Source organism: Oncorhynchus clarkii, chromosome 21 (assembly GCF_045791955.1).
Source record: "Oncorhynchus clarkii lewisi isolate Uvic-CL-2024 chromosome 21, UVic_Ocla_1.0, whole genome shotgun sequence".
Taxonomy (NCBI): domain Eukaryota; kingdom Metazoa; phylum Chordata; class Actinopteri; order Salmoniformes; family Salmonidae; genus Oncorhynchus; species Oncorhynchus clarkii.
In genome coordinates, this window is record NC_092167.1 from 21,491,307 (window position 1) to 21,508,764 (window position 17,458).

The 17,458-nt window shown below is 40.4% G+C and overlaps 2 protein-coding genes across 5 annotated transcripts; one reads left to right on the forward strand and one right to left on the reverse strand.

Annotated features, from left to right (window-relative positions):
* Positions 1 to 1,194: 1,194 nt before the first annotated feature.
* Positions 1,195 to 3,306, forward strand: LOC139378747 (putative violet-sensitive opsin). The gene is made up of 5 exons (XM_071121202.1): positions 1,195 to 1,715; positions 1,836 to 2,004; positions 2,334 to 2,499; positions 2,640 to 2,879; positions 3,030 to 3,306. The coding sequence occupies exons 1-5, from the start codon at positions 1,376 to 1,378 to the stop codon at positions 3,117 to 3,119; spliced, it is 1,005 nt and encodes a 334-aa protein (XP_070977303.1). The 5' UTR covers positions 1,195 to 1,375; the 3' UTR covers positions 3,120 to 3,306.
* Positions 3,307 to 3,738: 432 nt separating this feature from the next.
* On the reverse strand, positions 3,739 to 14,453 carry LOC139378748 (calumenin-A). 4 transcript variants are annotated; one of them, XM_071121203.1, is made up of 7 exons: positions 14,356 to 14,453; positions 13,355 to 13,576; positions 6,392 to 6,585; positions 6,010 to 6,176; positions 5,825 to 5,885; positions 4,858 to 5,057; positions 3,739 to 4,739 (listed from the first exon to the last, which is right to left on the reverse strand). In XM_071121203.1, the coding sequence occupies exons 2-7, from the start codon at positions 13,573 to 13,575 to the stop codon at positions 4,635 to 4,637; spliced, it is 948 nt and encodes a 315-aa protein (XP_070977304.1). In that variant the 5' UTR covers position 13,576; positions 14,356 to 14,453; the 3' UTR covers positions 3,739 to 4,634. The 4 variants fall into 4 exon arrangements, with proteins under 4 accessions (XP_070977304.1, XP_070977307.1, XP_070977305.1 ...); XM_071121206.1 differs by having other exon boundaries at positions 6,404 to 6,585; positions 14,352 to 14,450; XM_071121204.1 differs by having other exon boundaries at positions 14,352 to 14,450.
* Positions 14,454 to 17,458: the final 3,005 nt, after the last annotated feature.

Below are 17,458 nucleotides of genomic sequence, written 5' to 3' on the forward strand. Positions count from 1 at the left end.
GACAGAGGGGATACAGATAGGTGTGAGAAACAGATTAAAGGGTTGGAGCGGGGGAATTTATCCCAGTCTTCTGTGGGGAGAGGGGTGTTTTAGTGTGTTACCGCTAGACCACAGGCACTGCATGACTTGCATTCATTTTTTCTTAAGTGTTTTTTGTTTGTTGTCAATGTCAATAAACCCAGAATCATTTCTTATAGTCTGGCTGTGTTGTTGAGTGGGTAAAATTCAAACAAAATGTGTCATTTTACTGCCCCTCCTGTTTCTAATCTGTCTAAGTAAAGAATTGAAAAAATAACAAAAAATATTCTTCATAGTCCCTTATCATCAATTAATATATAATCTATAAACCATGTCCATTTCTAACCCACTTATTGTATGAGAAACACAGTTTTTGTGTTTTGATGCTGCCTTTTACATGCACTGAAAGTCCAAAAATGCAACACTCTTAAAAACACCAATATTCAGGTTGAAGAACCACTTTAGGTGTCTCAGAGTACTTCATTTATGTTTTAAACACACTCTGTGAACTACAACACTTACATTGGGTTCAAATTCAAACACCCTCTAAACACCAGATCTCAGTTTAGGTGCACTACTTTTCATGGTTTCACTAAACAATCATGGTGTTTTGAGACATTCTATTTTTACATGTAGACTTGTATCTTTCACAGTGCTCCGTGTGCTAGAGCTTCCCTGTAGAAACAAGAGCAAGGCTCTCTATGTTAGCTTAGAATCGGCAATCAATTAATTCATTGGTTGATGGATTAGCACTTAACAATAATGAATTGTTAAAGTGGAGTTTCCAAACATTGTTGATGTGATTGCCACTGCCCAGTCAGCTTGTTCTTTTTACCCCTGTTCACCACATCCCCATCCCCCTCCCCTTAGGTTACGTTCGTGGAAGGTTAATGTCTATCAAAGATTAGTCCCTCAGAGATTAATGGGAACTGGATAAGGCAGTTACCACCTCATTAGAACAGCCTACACAGCTTAGCTTGATTCAGTGATATTCATTACAAACTCCAGAAGTATGGCAATGCTTTCTATCTGTCAGCACCAACAAAAACAACGTGTCTCTGTTATAAATTCAATTATTCTTCTAAATTGTATTCTTTCACACTGGCTCTTTAAGATGGATTACTGCGCCCAACAAAGTAAGGTCTCTACTTACGGGTCATGGTCATGGGGGCAGCTTAATCCTAAAGTTTATTCTTCCACCTACAAGATCAGGAAGATCCGCAGGAGTAGCTTGTTCCTGACATAATGTAAAGAGGTTTATAAGTGGTTTGTGGTCATATAAAAGGGAGCCTTTCAGCGTCACAGTGCACATCTAAGGGACGGACGGGTAGGGGTACTGAGTCAGAGAGGAGCCAAGATGGGAAAGAACTTCCATCTGTACGAGAACATCTCTAAGGTCAGCCCATTTGAGGGGCCACAGTATCACCTGGCCCCAATATGGGCTTTCTACCTACAGGCTGCTTTCATGGGCTTTGTGTTCTTTGCTGGAACACCCCTAAACTTTATAATTCTCGTGGTGACAGTGAAGTACAAGAAGCTGAGACAACCGCTGAACTACATCCTGGTCAATGTCTCGTTAGCAGGTTTTATCTTTGTGACTTTCTCTGTGAGTCAAGTGTTCGTTTCTAGTGCGAGAGGATACTACTTCCTGGGTTACACCTTGTGTGCAATGGAAGCTTGCATGGGTTCAATAGCAGGTAAAACTCATCCTTAAGCGATTCATTTTACTCCTCTGATTATTTACATGCAAACTAGTTTTTGTGTTCTATGTCTTTGACATCTCCTAACCTATTGATAGCTTCTTCTCTCTTACTCAGGGTTGGTGTCAGCTTGGTCTCTGGCTGTCCTTGCCTTTGAGAGATACGTGGTCATCTGCAAACCCTTCGGCACCTTCAAATTTGACAACAACCAGGCTCTGGCGGCTGTTGCCTTCACCTGGTTCATGGGGATCGGCTGTGCAACCCCACCATTCTTCGGCTGGAGCAGGTATTCATCCCCAGCCTCTCACAAACACTTTGATCTTGTCTGGATTAATAAATACTCTTTGTATTTGGCTACTATTAGGTTATTTGGTTCATATTGCACACACAGGGGATGGGGAAAATGTCAAATATCCTAAAATGAGTTTAAATTATATGTGTTGCCGTACATGTAAGGTTCTGAGCAGCAATTTACGTCACTAATTGGCTACAATGTTTGCATCGCTCGCTGCTTTTCAATTTAGATAGGTCGCTGATTTATATAGGCATGGAGGAAACCCTGCAGAGAGACAATGTGTGGGGCCTGAGTTACAGTAACCTGGGTTTGTTTTACAGGTATATCCCTGAGGGTCTGGGCTGCTCCTGTGGACCTGACTGGTATACCAACAATGAGGAGTACCACTGTGCCAGCTACACCAAATTCCTCATTGTTACCTGTTTCCTCATGCCCATGTCCATCATCTTTTTCTCATACTCCCAACTACTGGGAGCACTACGGGCTGTGAGTACAATGCTTTCTGGGTTAAAAAAACAAAACAAAGTACAGTATAGTCAATTTTTGGAACCCAGATGTGACCAGTTTGTCCTGTCTGTGTGTGTGTGTGTGTGTGTGTGTGTGTGTGTGTGTGTGTGTGTGTGTAGGTGGCAGCTGCACAGGCTGAGTCAGCTTCCACCCAGAAGGCAGAAAAGGAAGTATCCAGGATGGTGATTGTGATGGTGTGCTCCTTCATTCTGTGTTACGGCCCCTACGCCTTGGCAGGCTTGTACTTCGCCTATACAACAAGCGAGAACAAAGACTACCGCCTGGTCACCATCCCTGCTTTCTTCTCTAAAAGCTCCTGTGTATACAACCCTCTCATTTACGCCTTCATGAACAAACAGGTGATTCTATAAGCCCCAAATACATAGAAATACACTGACAGTGGCACACATACTCATTGACATTGAAATGAAGCACATGAATTAAGAGTCTGAATAAGACACAACCTTATGTTCATTCTCTGTCATATAAATCTCTGTCTCCCTCCTCAGTTCAACGCCTGCATCATGGAGACAGTGTTTGGAAAGCAGATTGAGGAGACTTCAGTTTCAGCCTCCAAGACAGAGGTCTCCACAGCCTAATCTTTGACTCTGGTCTCAGTCCATCAGGAGCCCATCCCCAACAGCCAACAGTCTTGGGGTGGATTCAATAAACCATCTAAGGTTCCCTTACACTTGATTGAAATTGTGAGTTCAGGGGAAATAGGGTTTATTGAATCTACTCCTTTATGAAATACTCATGTCAATTTATTGTAAGATATCAGGTAAATAAAGATTTATATTGTATTACGATGCACTTTTAAAAACAGTGGTGGACAGTGTTTTATTTCAACCACGCTCTCCATTTCCTGGATATCTTAACTAAATCATTAACATAAACACAACCAGACATACAAAATAAGATGTGCACCGAGGCTCAAACTTGAACAAATAAGTTTACTCAATTCATTTTTTTATTGATAAAATGGGCTGTGGAATCCAAAGTACAGCATTTAATCCAAAAGATGAATGTCCATACATTCTATGTATAAACTCAGAAAATAAAACACTTGCCAAGTATGTAAATACTTCAATATAATCTTAATTTAGGGCAAGCGGAATTCAGTAACAACGCTGCAATGCACCAACCTTTCAGTTCAGCATGCCCCATAGAAAGGAAGTACAACCGCTTTTATTTCTAACCAATAGAACAGATGCTTTCTCACATGTGTGCTGGTTCTCAATAGTCTAAAATGGTTTCCTTTTCTTGTTTCACATGTGTGCTGGTTCTCAATAGTCTAAAATGGTTTCCTTTTGTTTCACATTGGTCATCCTACATGTTTCTTTCACCTATCATTTGTTTCTAGATCAGTGCAGATGGAGACAAGGAGAGGAAGCCACTGCAGACTATTGAGAGGGAGTGATTGACAGGAGAAAAGGCTACAGAAGCAGTGATGAACTTGGCAACATTGTAATAACAACCCTAGTCAAGACAGACAAATACAGTACATATGAAGAAGAGGGGGGTCAAAGTGAGTGTTTATGGAGAAACAGAGCAGGGTGAGGGATGACTTCACTGTAGTGGACTCACGTTCCCATGACCCTCTGATATTTAGTGTCGGTTTCATTGGTTGAGCTCCCAAAAGACTACTCAGAGAAGGCACACACTGGGTAAAAGGATACGTATGAGGCTAACGTCGGTTAGCATCTCTTATCTACTAACTATACTAAGAAATTATGGGCTATCATTACAATCAGTGTCATTCAAAACATGCCTGTAAAAAACACCAAATAATTCCCACATATGAAGGGTTTGTTGGAAGAATTATAAATTATTACAACTCCAAATGGAATATTCAGTGCTTGTGAGTATAGCATCATATTTTAAACAAAGGCAAAAATAATGACCAAACTAAACTACCTATGTTTGTAACGGAACAATAAAATGAAGTGTTGGGATGGGTAGTCAGTAAATATAACACCCACGCAACTATTGAGTGCTATCAACCACAAACTAATTGGAGACAATGTAGTGTATGAATAGGTTTCGTACAAAGTACATTGGATCATTTATCAAATCAAGTTTAAAACTGTTTTATCTAGCTAGGACCAAATAACCTAAAACTCATCATGCCGTACTAGCGCCTCACCAAAGTCAGTTGCTTGACTTCCTACAAACAGGTCGTACTTGTTCAGGATTTCTTCCTTGCTGAGCTTTCCATCCTGAAATCAAAACAAAAAAGATATTTAGTCAATAGAATGCTTAAAACAGACACAGCCGTGTGAGTGAAAGCAAGAGAGAATGAAAACCAATAGAGACAAGAGAGAGCGATTGTCTCACCTTGTTCAAGTCAGACTCGTAGACGAGGTGTTTGGCCTCGGCCTCTGCATGGTCGTAATCTGAAGGAAGGATCCAGTCCAAAGTCTCCTCCCGATCCATCTTCCCGTCTTTGTTCTTGTCTCGGAACTCTGAGAACTGCTCACGCTCCGTAGCAACCCAGTCTGGCTCCTCCATCTCATCTTCATGGTTGTACATGTCACCTAGGAAACGAGGGGGATGAAAGTGTGTCTGAGGGTAGAAACATCAATATAGTAAATCTATTGAATGGGGACCTCAGAATAAAGTGACTATACACTGAGTATACCAAACATTAGGAACACCTTCTGCAGTGCTTCCCACAGTTGTGTCAAGTTGGCTGGATGCTTTGGGTGGTGGACCATTCTTGATACACACGGGAAACTGCTGTGTGGAAAACACAGCAGCGTTGCAGTTCTTGAAACAAACCGGTGCGCTTGGCACCTACTACCATAACCCGTTCAAAGGCATATAAATATTTTGTCTTACCCAGTCACCATCAACATGGCACACATACACAATCCATATCTCAGTTGTCTCAAGGCTTAAAAATCCTTCTTTAACCCGTCTCCTCTGCTTCATCTACACTGATTGAAGTGGATTTAACAAGTGACATCAATAAGGCCTAGTCACTTTACCCTGCCTTCATGTACATATCTATCTCAAGTTCCTTGTACTAGTACTCCCTGTATATAGCTCCATTCTTGTGCATTTTATTCCTCGTGTTACTTTTTTCCCCCATTAATTTTTGAAACTTTGCATCGTTGGGAAAGGTTCGTAAGCAAGCATTTCACTGTAAAGTCTACACCAGTTGTATTCAGGGCATGTGATAAATAAAACGTGATTTCATTTGATTTAAGGGATCATAGCTTCACCTGTTCAGTCTGTCATGGAAAGAGCAGGTGTTCATAATGTTTTGTATACTCAAGGGTATGTCCACTTCAGTCCTTACCTATGTATTCATTCAGGTCAATGAAACCATCACCATTCTTATCAATGTCCTCCATGGTTTCCTGTGGGGTAAACAAGGAGAAAGAGGAGGATGGTCAGAGAGCCGACCGGTGAACACTGGTCCCGTGTTAAATTCTTTCCAAATACCTTTAAATCTAATGAACACAGAGAATGAAACACACATACCAGCACCACTATGTCCTTCATGTGGTCGTACTCCTCTGGGTGTAAGAAGGCTGTGAACTCCTCTTTGTTGGCGATTTGGTCTCCGTTCTGGTCGGCCATTTTGAAACGCCTCTCGTCCCTCGCCATCATGTGCTGGTAGTTGTAACCATCATCTGGTTCCGGGTCATCTGTGTGGTCAAAGGGAAGCGGCTATGATCTCTAGTTAATCACACGTGATACACCACGACCTGAATTGATACGGTACATCAACCAATCAGTGAAACTAATACTAAAGGCCCTGCAACTATCGAATCAGTCGAATTAGTCATAACCAACACCAACATTTGTTTTGGACATATTGCATGTCCCGGGCTCATGCATGCGCATGTCATGCCCTTCTTACCCAGATAGGTACCATAAGTTACATTCCTGTATTCCTCCCAAGAGATCATGCCGTCATTGTTGACATCAAAGTCCTTCCATTGGCGGTCCACGTTCTCATAGATGTACTTCTTCTGAGCCTTCTTAATCCACGCTCTCAGCTCAACCTCAGTGACAAAACCATCACTGTCCCCATCAATCTTCTCTACAATCACACTGTATCAGAAAGGGGAAGAGCGAGAAAGAGAGAGACTGAACTAAAAATGTAGTTCAAAAAGAGGTCAAACTATATTTACTACAATACCAATGTAATAACAGTCAATACCAAAATCTAGTAGAGTCTACGTGAAAGTCTACGCCTGTTCTTTGAATCTGATGATGGGAAAGGGGGAATTCTACCTCTCCATTTACTGGTGATGGGTTCAGATTTCAAGACTTTAAATGTTGTTAATCACCAGTTATACTAGAGACATAAGGGGTGCCATAGTCTAGGGTTTACACCAGAAGTTAGTGGTTATCTGTAGGAGGAATGTATATGGTGGAAGCAATTAAGCTTGGAATGTACTGAGTGCAGGGAAGACGATCATGTTGGCAGGCACTGATAAGGGTGGAGAGCTGTGGATTAGTGAGGAAGGGGGTCGAGGTCAGGTCACATTAGGAGAGAAGGAACAGTTTATTGCCCGTATCACTTAACTTCATGCCTAGAAATAAAGATGTAATGTTTAGAGAGAAGGAGACCACCCAAATTGGGGTGGGTATATACAGTCGTGGCCAAAAGTTGAGAATGAAAATTAATATTTGTGTCAAAGTCTGCTGCCTCAGTTTGTATGATGGCAATTTGCATATACTCCAGAATGTTATGAAGAGTGATCAGATGAATTGCAATTAATTGCAAAGTCCCTCTTTGCCATGCAAAGGAACTGAATCCCCCAAAAACATTTCTACTGCATTTCAGCCCTGCCACAAAAGGACCAGCTGACATGTCAGTGATTCTCTAATTAACACAGGTGTGAGTGTTGATGAGGACAAGGCTGGAGATCACTCTGTCATGCTGATTGAGTTTGAAAACCAGACTGGAAGCTTCAAAAGGAGAGATGGTGCTTGGAATCATTGTTCTTACTCTGTCAACCATGGTTACCTGCAAGGAAACATGTGCCGTCATCATTGCTTTACACAAAAAGGGCTTCACAGGCAAGGATATTGCTGCCAGTAAGATTGATTTAGGTGCAACCATTTATCGGATCATCAAGAACTTCAAGGAGAGCGGTTCAATTGTTGTGAAGGCGGCTTCAGGGCACCCAAGAAAGTCCAGCAAGCTCCAGGACCGTCTCCTAAAGTTGATTCAGCTGCGGGATCGGGGCACCACCAGTACAGAGCTTGCTCAGGAATGGCAGCAGGCAGGTGTGATCTGCACGCACAGTGAGGCGAAGACTTTTGGAGGATGGCCTGGTGTCAAGAAGGGCAGCAAAGAAGCGACTTCTCTCCAGGAAAAACATCAGGGACAGACTGATATTCTGCAAAAGGTACAGGGATTGGACTGCTGAGGACTGGGGCAAAGTCATTTTCTCTGATGAATCCCCTTTCCGATTGTTTGGGGCATCCGGAAAAAAAAGCTTCTCCGGAGAAGACAAGGTGAGCGCTACCATCAGTCCTGTGTCATGCCAACAGTAAAGCATCCTGTGACCATTCATGTGTGGGGTTGCTTCTCAGCCAAGGGAGTGGGCTCACTCACAATTTTGCCTAAGAACACGGCCATGAATAAAGAATGGTACCAACACGTCCTCCGAGAGCAACTTCGCCCAACCATCCAGGAACAGTTTGGTGATGAACAATGCCTTTTCTAGCATGAAGCACCTTGCCGTAAGGCAGAAGTGACAACTAAGTGGCTCGGGGAACAAAACAACAATATTTTGGGTCCATGGCCAGGAAACTCCCCAGACCTTAAATTTAGAACACAACTCAAGCAAACAAGTCTATACGTTGATTAACTTCTACTGAAAACAGGACATACTTCCTCATATGTTTTACATTGCAATGTGTACTCTCCCATGTATATTACTCCGCCACGTTATCATACAGGTAACTTGTTGGTAGCGAACTACATGAACAGTCTCTGACTGGCTCCTCAACTAGGGCTGTGACAGTCTTAGAATTTGAGGTAACGGTAATTGGCAAGGCCAATGTACACGGTCACCGACATAACCGTTCAAGGGATAGGAGTTCACAACTGTACAGTTGCTTACATGGATATGCTTCTTAATAAAAGCCTACTTGAAACAAGCCATTACACTTTGTTGTTATTACCATGGCATTTCATTACTATTATTCAGGTCATTACTTATAAATATTAAAATCAACAAATTAAGAAACTAATGATTGTCTCTTCTGCTACGCAAAGACAGAATCACGATCACGCGATCACTTATTTTGGTATTGCCCCAATATAGCTTGTTTCTTGTCACAGGTTCAAGAATGGCTGAAAAATCACAACATTGATCTAAAATTAACCCTACAAATAGCACTGGTTGGGACATTTGGAAAGCCAGTCAAACAATCAACAAAATATTTTTACTTAAAGTATTATCTTCAATTTACAATCTGTAGATGCTATGTGATTAGAAAGGTTCAGAATTTGTGAAACATCACAGCTGAAAAATATTTGGCACATGGAAATCATAAGAGGGCGGTTTAAAGAGATATGTGGGATGGACTGAGAGAAGCTGAGGGGTGGGGTTAAGGTGATATGTGGGATGGACTGAGAGAAGCTGAAGGGTGGGGTTAAGGTGATATGTGGGATGGACTGAGAGAAGCTGAAGGGTGGGGTTAAGGTGATGTGGGATGGACTGAGAGTAGCTGAGGGGTGGTTTCAATTCTATTGTTCTATTATAATTATGACTGAACAAGATGTATAATGTATAAATACTATCTATTGTAAAATGTGTATAGAATGAACAGTACCAGTCAAGTTCGCACATACCTACTCATTCAAGGGTTCTTAATTTTTACTATTTTCTACTTTGTAGAATAATTGTGAAGACTTCAAAACTATGAAATCATGTAGTGACCAAAAAAAAGTTAAACAAATCTAAATATATTTGAGATTCGTTAAAGTAGCCACCCTTTGCCTTGATGCCAACTCTTGGCATTCTCTCAACCAGTATCCGCTGGAATGATTTGCCAACAGTCCTGAAGGAGTTTCCAAATAGCCAATAAGTGCTCAGCATGCTTTTTCTTCACTGCGGTCCAACTCATCCCAAACCATCTCAATTGGGTTGAGGTCAGGTGACTGTGGAAACCAGGTCATCTGATGTAGCTCTCATTCTTGGTCAAAAAGCCCTTAGAGCTTGGAGGTGTGTTGGGTCATTGTCCTGTTGAAAAACAAATGAAAGTCCCACTAAGCCCAACCAGATGGGATGGCGTATCACTGCAGAATGCTGGTTAAGCGTGCCTTGAATTCCAAATAAATCACAGACAGTGTCACCAGCAAAGCACCCCCCACACCATAACACCACCTCCATGCTTCATGTTGGGAACCACACATGCGGAGATCATCCGTTCAACTACTCTGCGTCTCACAAAGACAAGGCGGTTGGAAGCAAAAATGTCAAAATTCGGACTCAGACCAAAGGACAGATGTCCACCAGTCTAAATGTCCATTGCTCATATTTCTTGGCCCACGCAATTCTTTTCTCCTCATTGGTGTCCTTTTGTAGTGGTTTCTATGTAGCAATTCGACTATGAAGGCCGGATTCACACAGTTTGTGACTTTTTCTTATCATAAATCGCACACCTCATGTAGCCTAGCCCATAGGCTTATACAGTTTTAGTCGGAAGTTTACATACACCTTAGGAAAATACATTTAAACTCAGTTTCTCACAATTCCTGACATTTAATCCTAGTAAACATTCCCTTATTAGGTCAGTTAGGATCACCACTTTATTTTAAGAATGTGAAATGTTAATTAATTCTCTCTATTCTATTTCAGCTTTTATTTATTTCACCACATTCCCAGTGGGTCAGAAGTTTACATACACTCAATTAGTATTTGGTAGCATTGCCTTTAAAATTGTTTAACTTGGGTCAAACGTTTCAGGTAGCCTTCCACAAGCTTCCTACAATAATTTGGGTGAATTTTGTCCCATTCCTCCTGACAGAGCTGGTGTAACTGAGCCAGGTTTGTAGGCCTCCTTGCTCGCACACACTTTTTCAGTTCTGCCCACAAATTTCTATAGGATTGAGGTCAGGGCTTTGTGATGGCTACTCCAATACCTTGACTTTGTCCTTAAGCCAGTTTGCCACAACTTTGGAAGTATGCTTGGTGTCATTGTCCATTTGGAAGACCCATTTACGACCAAGCTTGAACTTCCTGACTGATGTCGCTTCAATATATCCACATCATTTTCCTTCCATTTTCCTATTTTGTGAAGTGCCCCAGTCCCCCCTGCAGCAAAGCATCCCCACAACATACTGCCACCCCTGTACTTCACGGCTGGGATGGTGTTCTTCGGCTTGCAAGCATCCCCCTTTTTCCTCCAAACATAACGATGGTCATTATGGCCAAACAGTTATATTTTTGTTTCATCAGACCAGAGAACATTTCTCCAAAAAGTATGTTTGTCGCCATGTGTAGTTGCAAACCATAGTCTGGCTTTTTTAACGGCGGTTTTGGAGCAGTGGCTTCTCCTGGCTGAGCAGGTTATGTAAACACAGGACTCGTTTTACTGTGGATATAGATACTTTTGTACCGGTTTCCTCCAGCATCTTCACAAGGTCCTTTGCTGTTGTTCTAGGATTGGTTTGCACAAAAACAAAAATGCATTTCAAGCAACTTTTTTCAAATCAGCAAGAGTCACATCATGCAGCCTTACAATATATTAAAAACCATAACATTGTAATACAAAAAACGATGACTATGAAAGATACATTGATAAAAACTCTAAATTAAGCATATAGGAATACCCATATTCTTTGTTAACCTCTCAACACAGAATAGCCAAATGTGCGCACTACCTCAAATCATTTGGAAAAATATTCATATTTTATTCAGCTTTGTTCAAAATGTATTCTTCATATTATAAAATGCCACAAAATCTTGTCTGCTAAATTAACTAGTGTAGCCCACAGCCATTTGGCATAGCCAGATCAGGAAAAGTCAGAGTATGCTATTCTGTTCTTCTGAAATAGACTACATTTTCTTCATATCATGCTTCTTTAGACCGGTCTAAAATAAATAATGCATTTATTGTGAAGGTGTAGGCTATTTTACATGGATTTATTAGACATTTTAAAATATAGATGTTCCAATGGTCTGCATCAATGGCTTGTATGCGTTGTGTGGAAGCCAGGAGATGCTAAATGTGTTTATGTTAATTAAACGGTCAATTACCGTGAGACCGACAACTATTTGCGTGATAATCACTGGCTAACGAAATTTCGTGACCGTCACAGCCCTAGTCGAGACAGGCTACTTTTGGAAACTTTCTGAGTGGACATTTAGGCCCATAGAGAGAATCAGCGAACTGACACACGCACACCCCCATAAAAGCACCCATGAATCAAAACCACCAGTGTACTGTCAGACACAAGAGAAAATATTTATTCTTTCACTAAAACATAATAAAAGAAAACCTTGGCCTACGTTAGGCTTCCTGAGAGAAGGATGCAAGATAAAAGTATGAAGGCGACAGCTATGCCATAGTATGAAGATGAAATTGACCATCATTAAAATAGAAACAAATACACAAAACATGTCCATAGCCTATTTATCAGCGATGTTGATTATCAAGGGATTGGAAAGATTTTTCAAATACTGTGAGGAACTATTTTAATGGCCTTCGTTGACTTACTGTGGGAAGTGAAGAAAATATGACTTAGAAGCCCAGCAGGGCACTTTCCTACCTTTGACATTTGCGAGAAGCAGGCCAGGTACTTCTATGCGTGTTCAGGTGCATGCGCTCCATCAACATTAACAGGTCAGAGAAACCAGACATGCTCATATGGAGGTCGTAAATTATGATTTGAAATAAATCAAAACATGTTTGTCAGAAGTGTAGCAGGTTTTGAACTGTGCAAACAACATTTCCACTCAGAGAATGAGAACAGTAACTGACTAATTAATACATGCATTTACAGAAATGTATGTAACCAGATTACAGGAATGAATGGTAAATTGCCCGTTTTATAAACGGTAGCCTACCACATGGGAATTTCTAAACGTGCATTGCGGTCCTAGGCTACTATTATACTTTGCAGGGATAGGAGGACAGCAATTTTTTTGATCTGCTTCAGGGCAGCATATTGGCCAGAACCAGGCCTGATCAGCGTTGATTAGTCTATAATTTAAGAAAAGATTCTGTATCAAATTATACCATGCCTGGTTGGACAGGCTTGGCAAATTGTCCATTTGACACAACATTAGAGCATTATAGGCCTCGGAGCCAAAACAACCTTGTCAACTGCTGTTGAATAATTAATGAAGTCAGAAACATCCAAACTTTTTTTTAAAAGACCGATTTATTTACTAGCAAGCAATGAAAATGTGCATTGTATAAAACATTTTTTTTTTTAATTTTTTTTTTTTTAAAAGAGTCCACACATCAAATAATGTTAACTGAAGAGCCCCTAGCCTATAGCACTCTACATCCCGCTCATCAAGCAATTAGCTGCTTAAGCAAAGGTAAGTTGTAAAGGGGAGATGTAGAAAGTTTAATAGACCAACTAGGTTAACAAAACATTTGCAAAACACTCCCGCTATTAGGTACAGTTTATCTACGTGAAAATATTTTTTTAAATCCTAAAATTAATGTAGGCCTATTTAAACAGTTTTATTTTCGCTCTTCATCTGTAATCATCAGTTACACAGTTATTCAATTACCGTCACAGCCCTACCCTCAACTTGATACTATTGATGCACAGCCGACCCGAGGAAAGGTGGCCACATTGGACTATTGAGACGCAACCAGGCCGACACTTGAGTCTACTCACCCTAGCCTGCGCTTGCTCTCCTCTGGGCTGAGGTCGTCAAAAGACTTGGCCTCCTTTTGTCCTAGGAAGGCATCGTGGTCGTAGTCAAAGCCCTGAGCATCGTCATGCTCGCGGCTACTGAGAGGTGCATCGTGGTGAATGCGTTCCTTTTTCTCGGTGGGTTTACTGGTGGCATAGACCACGCAGAGGGCAAAGCACATGAGCAACGGCCTGATCTCCATCCTATGAGAGAGAGAGCAAGAGAGATATTAAAAACATTCTGGAAGAGGTGTCAACATCAAAGCCTGTGAATAGCTCACAGGCAGCATCTGCATTTGCTGCTCATTAGGGCTGCTTCTTTGACAGGCTCTTTGACATTAAGGTGTTACAGGACTTGTTTCACATGATCAACTAACTGTTGGTTGTTTATTAAACTGCTGCTGGCAGCATGTCAGCATAGACTTATGATAGGACATTTAAAAACTGAAGAAAATACATAGTCCTGTAGATACGATATGAGTCAGGCAGGAATGCCAAATATCATGAGTGCACTGCCATGCAGACATGTGTGGTATTTGTAACATTGACGTTTTTAAATAGTTTACAGTAATTGAATACAGATCAGGGGAATGCAATAACAAAATTGCTCACTATAACGGTAAAGTGGAAAGAATGTAGCTTTTGGCTGTCTGAACACAAATAAAAAGGCACAGATTGTAACAATGTAGCAACATATACACCATTCACACGGACTACACTGTTTATGTAAAATGTTCAATTTCGCTACATTACAAAATGTGGGACAACAAACCAGAAATCAGTTGTTGACAGTAATGTAAGATATGTTGTATTCAGTCTCTTCATCATAATAAGATCGGCTGCTAGCCGTTAGCTCTCGTCAGACTATTGGAATGCGTCTGAATTGCAAATCCTACCATTTAGGGTTAGCTGATCATACAAAGTAACACTATCAACGCATCAATATTAGCTTGTAAGAGAAGTAATATCATTGTATTACCTACCTGGCTGATGATTCCAGACACAATATGTACACTATGTCTATTCCACAAGCCAACAGCTTAATAAACACACCCCAGCCTCCGCCCTTTTCCTTCTTAAAGGAGATCCAATGAGATTATAGATATGAGCCTTCACGAGCTTTGATTGGTCCACTTCAGCAAAAAGGCACATTTGGCCGATGACTTCATGTTCCATAATAAAACGTTTATTCATCGCATTCACGTTTAATTGGATTACACGAAAGTTTGTAGTGTTTGAACCAATCGTGTTTCAGAGAATGTATTTACGCTGGGTAAAATCTTCGCTGCTTTCCCTTTGCCCGAAACCTCATCCTGGGCACCTGATTGGCTACTAATTGCCACGTCCCCAAATTTGAGTAAATCTTTCTAGAACTGTCATCATACACTGAAGTTTACATGGACATGTGTTTCAGTTGATGTTGAGCATTGGATAAAATAGAAATACATATAAAGTTCAAATGTTCTTCTCGCCATACTGTATTTCAGTCATCTGTCTTGAGTGGACCTGAAACTTTAACTTGCTGGCTTCAGTATCTTGGACAAGACCAAAATGTATGCCGCTGACTACGTATTACGTTTATGGGGAGATGGGTATGGCAGAGGGTAAATTAATTAATAGCATACTAAATGTTGTTTAACATTTGAGTTTGAACTTTTGTGGGATTAGATGTCGCCCTAACATGATATTTTTTTGTTCTTCCCCATTTCACTGTCAATGGAGGTAGGCTAAACTCACTTTGACATGAATGCATATGCAACATTCACTGAAAAAAATAGAAATATATACAGTTTATTGGTTAGTACAGTTTAGCAGACGTTATAGCAGGTGCAGCTAAATGCTTGTTACTAGCTCATAACAATGCAGATAAAATGCCAAAGTACACTAATATATAACATCTTGAAATGTCAGAACAAATCCAATTAATCCAAATGCAATCTTATACGGTATTACACCGGATAAATGTACACATGCGTAAGGAACGACTCTGCGGAAGCGAACCAGGTACACGGACAGGAACAGCATCAGAACTGCGAAACATAAAAACAGACGAGAACCAAAGCAGCGGTGGGGAACTGACAAATATAGGGGAGGTAATAAACAGGTGATTGAGTCCAGGTGAGTCCAATATCGTTGATGTGTGTGACAAGGGAAGGCAGGTGTGCATAATGATGGTGGCAGGAGTGCATAATGCTAACTAATGTATTATCACTAATGCAACATAACTAATGCACCATAACTAATGCATATCACTAATACACATAACTAATGCACCATAAATAATGTATTATAACTAATGCACCTTATATAATGCAACATAATTAATGCATATCACTAATACACATAACTAATGCACCATTACTAATGCACCATAGCTAATGCACCTAAGCTAATGTATTTCACTAATTTAAATAACTAATGCACCATAACTAATGCACCATAGCTAATGCATATTACTAATGCACCATAACTAATGTATTATCACAAATGCACCATAACTAATGTATTATCGCTAATCACCATGACTAATGTATTATCATCAATGCACCATAACTAATGTATTATCATCAATGCAACATAACTAATGTATTATAGCTAATGCACCATAATTAATGCATATCACTAATGCAACATACCTAATGCACCAAAACAAATGTATTTGAACTAATGCACCGTAACTCATTTATTATAACTAATGCCCCTTACAATGCATATCACTAATACACATAACTAATGCACCATAACATAACTAATGCACCATAACTAATGTATTATATCTAATGCACATTATATAATGTTAAGGGTCTCTTTTCCAAGCTTAAAATAATAAACATTGGGTAACACCATGGGTAAGAGAAGGTTGAAAACATTGGCCATGCTGTCAATCCAGCATGACTTCTGCCGCGTTTAAAACAACCAGAAACTCTGAACTGGGAAATCTCAGACTTCAGTGAGTCCAGTGAGAATGACATATGGTGCTTTCAAGACAAACTCATAAAAAACAAGATCGAATCATGTCAGTGATCTTCAGGTCGGAGTTCTAGAAATAGTCCAGAATTCCCGACTTGGAATACGGATCACCGTTCAAAACATTTTCCCAGTTTGAGTTCCCAGTTGTCTTGAAAGCACCATGTGTGTAAATCTTGGGCTCGGGTAATATTTCAGTCCCTCTGACTTTATAAATTATATTTCAAGTATTGGGTCATAAAAAATAAATGTTATAAGATGCTGTATATAAATTGAAATGTCCAGTATAATGAATTGAAATCAATTTAGCATTCATTTAAAAACTTTATTTAAAAAATATATATATATTTTTTTTACCTCTACAGGATTGGTGGGTCTCCCATGGGATGGTTGAGCTAACGTAGGCTAATGTGATTAGCTTGAGGTTGTAAGCAACAAGAAAATGTCCCAGGACATAGACATATCTGATATTGGCAGAAAACTTAAATTCTTGTTAATCTAACTGGACTGTCCAATTTACAGTAGCTATTACAGTGAAATAATACCATGCTATTGTTTGAGAGAGCACAGTTATGAACTTGAAAATGTATGAAATAAACCAGTTAGGCACATTTGGGCAGTCTTGATACAAAATTTTGAACAGAAATACAAATGGTTCTTTTGATCAGACTTTGCACATACAATGCTACCATCTCGTGGCCAATATCTAAATTGCACCTGGGCTGGAGTAATACATTATGGCCTTTCTCTTGCATTTCAAATATATATTTTTTCTTTGTATTATGTTTTACGAGATCTAATGTGTTAATTTAACATAGACACAGACAGCGTCGTGAAGAAGGCGCAGCAGCGCCTCTTCAACCTCAGGAGGCTGAAGAAATTTGGCTTGTCACCAAAAGCACTCACAAACTTCTACAGATGCACAATCGAGAGCATCCTGTCGTGCCTGGTACGGCAACTGCTCCGCCCACAACCGCAAGGCTCTCCAGAGGGTAGTGAGGTCTGCACAACGCACCACCGGGGGCAAACTACCTGCCCTCCAGGACACCTACACCACCCGATGTCACAGGAAGGCCATAAAGATCATCAAGGACAACAACCACCCGAGCCACTGCCTGT